A 9,676-nucleotide genomic window follows, 5' to 3' on the forward strand; every position below is an offset into this window, starting at 1 on the left:
TACTTGGTCTTGAGGCGTCTAAGAGCCGCAGCTTTCGTTCGTTTTCAACCCAAATGTAACAATGACGGGTGGATCCGGCCTGATCCATACCAAGATCTACTTGATTTGTTTGCCTCACTCGATTGTGATATGCCATATAAGCTTTTTCCTTTAGGCCCACTCCAACAGCCACAGATTTATTCCTTTGAATTTTTCTGCTTCACATAATGCAATTGCATGGAATAATAACACCAAAAATACACAACAAGATTCTCTTGCCAAAAGTGTGGATATCACTCAACCTCTTCACCAGAGATATTTTAGGACCATTTTATTTACCACTTTCGTCCTGTTTTCCCATCAGAATCTGGTTTTAGATTTAAGAGTAAGTTACATTTTTGGTCCCTAGGTTTAACTGGTTTTTTCGATTTCAGTCCCCAAAAGTTTTCTTTTGTAATTTCAGTCCTTATTTGAAGTTTTTGTAACACTTTTATTTATCCATGTTCCATATAAAAGGACTATTCTTGATACCAATGTTGCAAAATCAGCTACACTTAGGGAGCAAAAACAATCATTTTACTTTCAACAAGACAAAACTTCATAAATGGTCGATATGGTTTCACAAAATTTGAAGATTCATCCCTAACTATAAAAAACCTCACAGATGGTCCTTATGGTTTCAAAACTTTTAATGTTTAGTCCTTCCAGCTCACTCCGTTACCATTTAGCTGTTAACTCTTTTTTCAATATTCAGGGACCAAAAATGCACCCAAAAAAATGAGACTATAATTGCTAAAATCAGCTATACTCAAGGACCAAAAATGCAATTTACTCTAGATTTAAACATTGTTATAGAGAAGTTGCATTTATTTTGAAAAGAGAGTAACATAAAATGGTCTTCCACTATATTAGAATAATAATATTATAGAACCAAACATAAGAATATTAGCATATAAAAGATTACAAAATAAATACAACACACACAATGTACAAATTAAGAATAAAAAACAATCAATTTGAACAAGAAATCACCATCTACAATGATCTCTAGTCCATCGGAACCACTGATTCTTCCCCAGCTTCTACTGTTTTATATAATAAATTCATTCAGAAACCCATTTTTACAACAATTTAAAAATAATGAAAAAGAATTGAAATTTCATACCTATGCCAGGAACAATTATTACAGGTGCTGATTTGCAATTGTGGAAGCAATACTCGCTTACACTTCCTTGTAATACACTGAAGACATGAAAAAAAACAAGTTGGTTAACAATAACAACAAAAGTAATAAATAACAATAACAATAATAAAAACTAACACATATAGTAAAAAACAAAAAATATCGTTACTTTTTTACTTAATGGACTTAATGGGGATAAAAACTTAAGGTATGTTTCTTTTTTACTTAATGGGATTAATAGTTAAGTGCTTAATGTAGTCAGTTATATACGGTTGTTTCTTTTTTACTTAATCTCGACAACTGGACAGAATGACTTAATGGATTAAGCCAAAAGCTGGCCTAATCTATTAAGATTAAGACGTCAATATTTTTTAAATATTAATTACCCATAAATACCTTTGCATTAGGCTGCGGCCTCTTGTACCCATGACAACAGCTATTGGCTTCACTTTTTCTGCTTCCTTGCAAATTGCCTTACCCGCATCTCCTTCCACTATTCGTGTCACTGTTTTTACCTAATCAAATAGAATTTTAAAATTTGTTACAAAATCAGAAATTACAAAAATACAGTTATAAATGCAACAAGCTGTTTACAGAGTATTATATTATTGTCTATGTGCATATACATTATAACTCAAAATTGCATTCTTTACATTTTTAAAAAACATGTGTCTCATTGTTTTTGTAGAAAACAGATAAAGTCACATGATAAGATTTCCATAGATTGGAAAAATAGAGTAAGTTTTCATTGGAAGCATATACTTTTGGCTTTTAAAATCCAGGGTTTGCCATAGGATAATGCCCTATTTAATGAACTCCAGCTAGAGAGAAGAGGTAAATTTTATACATATGAAAATCTTGATAACAACTTCATCACATGTATTGAGTTATCATATATGTTTATATATCTAAGACAGCTGGGGTCACAGGCACTAAATACTCCTTCAAACTATTTAGGAGTTGGTGGATTAGGGTTTCAGAAACATACAATTTAAAAATTAGTAAAGAGATGATTTCTTCCATTTTAAAGTACGTCACAAACTTATATACCAAAAGTCAACATGTGAAATGCCAAAGTCCCAAGATTTATCATAATTTATAAAATCTTTTATAGTCCCCCGATTCACTTGAAAAGAAGATCTTCCTAAAGTCTTCCCCCTAATTTCAATAACTGGCATTTGCAAATCATGCATCTCCAATTTGGTTGATGGAGTATATATTGATACTAGGAGTTGTTCTTTCATTTAACTAACATATACATATAAACTCTGTAACTAATGTATATATATAAGCTTCTACACATCAAGTAAGAGATCATCATTAAGTACACACAAAACATCATAGATTTAATAACTATAATCGTGTAAGAACACATAAATCCACAAGCGAAATTATCTTAACCATAAGCGGTGAAAAAATTACTCACCATAGCAACCTTCACGGCCTCCAAAGATAGTTTTTCCATTAGCGTCTGCGATACATCATAAACGATATTGTTCTTTAAACCTAACGACAACAACCAGTATCAATCAGAAAAATCGAAAAGGAAGAGAAATTAGGAATTTTTTAGTGAGAGGTAGCGATCTACTCTGTGTATTGAACTTGAAACGCTAAATTAGAGTGAACACTGAAGAACAGAGAAATTGCACTTACTGGAGACGGCGTGGACAAGGTGAAGGGTGTCGCCGGGGCGGCAGAAGTGGAGGAGTGCCCAATCGAAGGCGTGTTTGGATTTAGGGCCATGATCAACTGCGATAACGATATCACGGCCGGGACGGCGATCGGCGGTCCAGTTGTACTCTACTTCTTCGCTTAAAGTTTGCATTCTCATACTCATTGTGTTGTTGGATCTGAAATCTGAACAGAAACAGAAGCGTGTTGACTGTTGAGTGGGTGGCTTGGCTTGTGTTGGTGTTAACTTGTTATATGAGGGTTGAGCCGCCCCCTACCGGCCGCCACCAAGAAAGTGGCTGGAATCGTATAGGAAAGTGGCAACGTAACATTAAAATATTCATACAACGTGCAAAATAAAACTTCCTTTTTATTTTACCTTTTGTTATAGAGTTTTTGGGTGGATCTGGTCACTTTTACATATAATTTTTATGAAATAGTCTCATATTTCATGTTACTCTCCGGACAACAGTATATTTGTTATGAAATACCCATCACCACACCATTTCATTATTATTATTTTAAATTAAATGTATATAAAAATAAATTTAAAAAAAATAAATAAATGAAGAAACGTGGCCTCGAGAGACGTTGAGCAGTTGATGGTGCTTAACACAACATGAGGTTGGGATGGTGAGGCTTTGGCCTTAACGTCGTTATGGTTGTCGACCTAAGCCTCTCAATATCAGGTTTTTTGCTCATACCAAAGGAAGAAATGAATTGATTTTTCATAAGCAAGAAAAGAAAAAAAATGTGTTCATTTCATCTTCTCTTTTTTCTCATTTTTTTCTTTATTTTTTGAGGTCTGTCCGTTGATTTTAAAAAGTAAAAAATAAAAATATGCCTTCAGCATTTTTTTTTTATGTAAATGATTAGGATAAAAAAAAGTGTTTAACTTGTCTTTTATATGTAGTTTGGTCTTAGCTTTTTGAATTAACTAGTTGAAGAGTAACCTTTTAATGTTGATACGGAATTAGTAATTGATACTACCACTATGTTGAGTTGTAAGATTGGAAAATTACCCCTTGCATACTTGGGGTTAATCATTGGTAACAATAGGGATAGACAAGTTTGAATTTCGGTTCTTGAGAAAATTAAACTTTCAAGATAGGATGTTGACTCTTTTTCAATCGGAGACCAACTAACTCTCCTCAAATTAATTTTGGAGAGTCTTGGAGTGCTTTACTTTTCCATCTTTGGATTTCAATGGCAATTTTAAAGCTATTAGAAGGTTATTGTAACACATTTTTAAGGAGGATATAATAAAGACATGAAAATTTCTTGTATTAAATAGGATCAAATCCTAAAGGGAAAAGATAATTGATGCCTTGTGATTGGAAGCTTATTCGAGTCGAATTGTTGTCTTCTATCTAAATTGAGATGTCGTTTTTAGGGATAATGATGCATTTTGGGTGTTAACATTAAGTCAATTCAAGACTGTCAAGGAGGGTTCAAAAATGGTGATAGGAGATTAAAGTCTTCTACCATGTTGGGAGGCTTGGTGAAGGAAACTCATGATTTGCAAGACTAACACATAGATAATGTTTCTTTTATACAAAAAGTGGTTGGTCATGGAGATAATACTTAGTTTGGGAATATGTATGGGTGGGTGATAGACTGTTATATATGTTATGCCTGATATTTTATGTGTTAGAGTCGACCAAGGCTTTTTAATTTCCGCTTGTTATAATTGTGGAATTTGGAATTAGAGTTGGTTTATACAATTGCATTTGAGAGGTGATGACGTGGAAAAAACAAATTTGGATATTTGTCTTCAATCGCATGTTTTTTCGAACAAAAACAATACATAGAGGTGGAATGTGTCTCCTTAAGGTGAGTTCATTGCTTCATGATGTAAATTTATAGATGACCATTTGTTGGAACAAATGGTTATAAAACACAATGGAATACGTTAGACATAATAAAGGTAAATGTCCTAGTTTGATGTCTTTGGATATATCGTATGCCTACTATATAAATCTTGAATAAAAATAGTATAGATTTGAAGTCAAACCGGTTTTCTATTTGTGATTTAGAGATTGCGACAATCAGACATTTTTTCATTAATTTCCATATAGCAAAATATGTTATGGTTGTTGGGGTATTTCATGATTGCATACAAATACAGTTGATAAAGGTTTGTTAATTGTAGGTAATGTGGAAGGTAGTCAACAAATCAAGTAATGTGTGGATACAAATCATTCTTGCATATATGTAGGTGCTTTGTAAAATATATGAACAGTGTCATTTTCTTTTTGGCTAAATCATGAAAAAATGCAATATTCATAATATTTCTGTATGTTTTTTTTTGTCTTTCTGATATATTTTTTTGGAATGACAAAAATTATTAGAACAAGCCTAGTAAGGCAATAAGAAAAAGTAAAACGGGTTCCGAATGTATAATATAAGGTATAATGACATAAAAGTTTTTAAGTTTAAAAGAAGTATATGAAATTATTCTTTATTGGATTTTATGTTCACTAATACAGGATTCTTGCAACTTTTTTTGGATTTTATCTTTCTTTTCAAATTTAACCAGTAAAACCGAACATTTTTGTGAAACTAAGGGTTTTAATAAACTAGAAAACCAAACTTAAAGGCTTTTATGAACCAGAAAAAATGTACAACTGAACATTTCTACCAAATATAAGAGTTTTAATTAACCTGAAGTACACAAAAGGGTAAATTTCGAAAACAAAAAGTTGCAAGTATTCAATATTAATGAACCTAAAAATCCACAAAAATGTAAATTCATACACTTTTTCCAAAATTAAGGGTTTTTATGTAATTATCCCATTATATAAAGATCGTGGGTCATTTTTCTTCCTTAGTAAAGGGGTGTTTGGATAGGGAAAAAATATATTGTTTATTGATTATTGCTTAATCCCACCGTAATAAGCAAATTTAAGTGTTTAAATAGGAGTCTTTAAAAATCAGCTTATTACGATAGGAATAAACTAAATAAGCTGATTTTAATAAACAGGGGGGGGGGGGGGGATACTTATTGCAGATTGATCATTTTACTCATATAAACTGTTTTAATTGTCAAACACTTCAAATGCTTATTGCTTATTCTCACCTCAATAAGCTAATCCAAACACACTTTTAAAAAGTATTTATTCCCACCATAATAAGCAAATAAGCAATAAGCTAATAAGCTAAAAACTATTTATCCAAACACCCCCTAAATCCCCAAGGCTTTTTCCATGAAACCATAATGTCTATGCTTCCAAGATTTTGACTTCCATGTATTATGTGAATCAAATGCACAAACACATTGTATCGTAAAAAGTAAATTGCAAATTTGTGAGGCTTTTTCCGCGAGCTTGTTGATCGTTCTATGATGAAATTAGAAAACATGGTTATTTTCTAATTTCTAACACCATATATATGTCTGATCATTTTAATAATTAACTATTTATTGTATGAAAAAAGGGTATTTCTTGTTCTTTTTTTCCTTTTCATGTTATACATGCTACACAAAGTATCTTAGTCATTATAGTCTATTTGTTAAGGTGTCTACTAACATTAAGGAGGCATATAGCTCGAAACATGACATAATTAGAATATTGTTTCAAAATTTTATGATTTATCCCACATGATGAGTCTTGAAACAATGCCCAAGAGAATTTGATTTGCTCTTTTTTTCGCTACATGTGGTATACTACCAAGCGGAAACAAAAATATATAGGGAAAATTACTTATTAGGGTAATTATGTTTCAAAGTCGTTCAAAAAACACCATCGAAGTTTGGTTCGTCCAAAAAAAACATCCAAAAAAGATATTTATACAAAAAAACACCAGCGAACTATACACTTTGTTCAAATATAACATTTTGGTAACCGACATTTACCGGTAAAAATTAATTAAGGAGGAAATAAACAAGAGAACATGATTTAGGATGGTAACTGTTAAATGTGACTTGAGCATTTGGAGCATTCTCATGGAGAATTTGAGTCCAATGGAGCATTTGGAACTCAATGGAGCACTTGGGGTTCATGGAGTATGTAAGAAAGGAATGGATCATCTGACAAAGGAACAAATCAAGTGCCAAAGGAACAAATCTTCTAAAAGGGAGTATAGAGTACTCGAAAGAGGTATGGAGCACCTGGGAGTAAAATGGAGCACCTTGGTGCATGGATGCACCATCCATGCTCAAGGTGCACCACTCTAAGCATAGATGTGCCACTCTTGAAGCATGGTCCGCCATTTGAAAGGGTGATGCGCCATTCGCAAGCCAGATGCACCACTTGAAAAAGAGATGTGTTAATTTGGAAGGAGGATGCGCCAACTTGGCAGCCTCATATGCCGTTTTTGAGGGAGGTGTGCCATTATTGGAGGGGAATACTTATTGGTTATTGCTTATTGATCATTTTACTCATATAAGCTGTTTTATTTGCCAAACACTTCAAATGCTTATTGCTTATTCCCACCGCAATAAGCTAATCCAAACACACTTTTAAAAAGTATTTATTCCCACCATAATAAGCAAATAAGCAATAAGCTAATAAGCTAAAAACTATTTATCCAAACACCCCCTAAATCCCCAAGGCTTTTTCCATGAAACCATAATGTCTATGCTTCCAAGATTTTGACTTCCATGTATTATGTGAATCAAATGCACAAACACATTGTATCGTAAAAAAATAAATTGCAAATTTGTGAGGCTTTTTCCGCGAGCTTGTTGATCGTTCTATGATGAAATTAGAAAACATGGTTATTTTCTAATTTCTAACACCATATATATGTCTGATCATTTTAATAATTAACTATTTATTGTATGAAAAAAGGGTATTTCTTGTTCTTTTTTTCCTTTTCATGTTATACATGCTACACAAAGTATCTTAGTCATTATAGTCTATTTGTTAAGGTGTCTACTAACATTAAGGAGGCATATAGCTCGAAACATGACATAATTAGAATATTGTTTCAAAATTTTATGATTTATCCCACATGATGAGTCTTGAAACAATGCCCAAGAGAATCTGATTTGCTCTTTTTTCGCTACATGTGGTATACTACCAAGCGGAAACAAAAGTATATAGGGAAAATGACTTATTAGGGTAATTATGTTTCAAAGTCGTTCAAAAAACATCATCGAAGTTTGGTTCGTCCAAAAAAAACATCCAAAAAAGATATTTATACAAAAAACACCAACGAACTATACACTTTGTTCAAATATAACATTTTGGTAACCGACATTTACCGATAAAAATTAATTAAGGAGGAAATAAACAAGAGAACATGATTTAGGATGGTAACTGTTAAATGTGACTTGAGCATTTGGAGCATTCTCATGGAGAATTTGAGTCCAATGGAGCATTTGGAACTCAATGGAGCACTTGGGGTTCATGGAGTATGTAAGAAAGGAATGGATCATCTGACAAAGGAACAAATCAAGTGCCAAAGGAACAAATCTTCTAAAAGGGAGTATAGAGTACTCAAAAGAGGTATGGAGCACCTGGGAGTAAAATGGAGCACCTTGGTGCATGGATGTGCCATCCATGCTCAAGGTACACCACTTTAAGCATAGATGTGCCACTCTTGAAGCATGGTCCGCCATTTGAAAGGGTGATGCGCCATTCGCAAGCCAGATGCACCACTTGAAAAAGAGATGTGTTAATTTGGAAGGAGGATGCGCCAACTTGGCAGCCTCATATGCCGTTTTTGAGGGAGGTGTGCCATTATTGGAGGATATGCGCCAACCCTTGCACAAGATATGTCATGATCATGCTAGATGCGCCATCTTGGTTCAAGGTGCGCCATTTGGTTCCCTGTTGAGCCATGGTATCCCTTGATGAGCCACGTAACTATGAAGTCATCTATGATGCTCAAGAGTGTTCAAGGATGCTTAAATGTTAAAGATGTTCAAGGACTACAACATGTGCATCATGATGCTCCACTATGGCTTATGGTGCTACATCATGTGTGTTGATGATGCACATTTGTTGTATGACATGGATGAATGTTATAGAAGATGTTGCATGGTGGATTATGATTGGTTGACACCATATGTGGGCCTATGGGCCAATGGGCTTGGCCCATTAGGGTTTTAGGTCTGACCCCTTCAATATAAATAGGGATGCTTACTAGTCATTTGATATGTCTTGTATTCTAGAGTGATATGCAAATCTATGTTGAATTGTACTTGTAACCTTTGTTTGAGAGATCATAAATAAATAATAGTCCCCTCCTGCCCATGGACGTAGGTCACCTTGACCAAACCACGTAAATATTGTGTCTTGTGTGCTTTTGGTTTTGCTTGTTTTTTGTTTTACTTCTTAACAAGTGGTAGTAGAGTTGCGATTTGTGTTCATGTAATCGAAGATTTCTACTCACATGTTTGATTTGGAGAAGTTAAATGGTTCAAATGACTTCCCTTTATGGAAAGATGAGGGCTCTTCTAGTTCAATAAGGATATGTAATGGCACTAGAAGGAAAGGTAAAATTGCCAAAGGACATGGAGGCTGAAAAGAAGGTGGTCATACTGACGAATGCGCATAATGCGATTCTGTTAAGTTTGACAGATGAAGTACTGTGGGAGCTTATGAATCAAACAACTGCTTTTAGGCTCTGGAATAAATGTTGTGACAAGTACCAAAACAACTCTGTGACGAACAGGTTGTATCAGAAGCAACGTTTGTACAATCTCAGAATGTCTGAAAGTAACCAAGTGAAATATCATCTGGATAACTTTAATTATATCATCTTATATCTATAAGGAGTTGACGTGAAGATTGAAAATGGAGATCAGACGCTCATTTGTTATGCTCTCTTCTAAACTCATATGAAAATTTCATTGATACCATGCTCTATAGTAGGATAACGATCATTGTGAATGAT

At 33.7% G+C, this 9,676-nt stretch overlaps 1 protein-coding gene across 2 annotated transcripts; it reads right to left on the reverse strand.

The window, feature by feature from the left end:
• Positions 1–862: 862 nt before the first annotated feature.
• RD2 (Adenine nucleotide alpha hydrolases-like superfamily protein) lies at positions 863–3,142 on the reverse strand. 2 transcript variants are annotated; one of them, XM_079002305.1, is made up of 5 exons: positions 2,816–3,142; positions 2,589–2,668; positions 1,559–1,677; positions 1,145–1,221; positions 863–1,061 (listed from the first exon to the last, which is right to left on the reverse strand). In XM_079002305.1, the coding sequence occupies exons 1-5, from the start codon at positions 2,997–2,999 to the stop codon at positions 1,027–1,029; spliced, it is 495 nt and encodes a 164-aa protein (XP_078858431.1). In that variant the 5' UTR covers positions 3,000–3,142; the 3' UTR covers positions 863–1,026. The 2 variants fall into 2 exon arrangements, with proteins under 2 accessions (XP_078858431.1, XP_078858430.1); XM_079002304.1 differs by having other exon boundaries at positions 863–1,064; positions 2,816–3,140.
• Between the last annotated feature and the right edge of the window lie 6,534 nt (positions 3,143–9,676).

The sequence above is a fragment of the Lactuca serriola genome, chromosome 5 (genome assembly GCF_051521515.1).
Source record: "Lactuca serriola cultivar US96UC23 chromosome 5, Lser_US96UC23_V15, whole genome shotgun sequence".
NCBI lineage: Eukaryota > Viridiplantae > Streptophyta > Magnoliopsida > Asterales > Asteraceae > Lactuca > Lactuca serriola.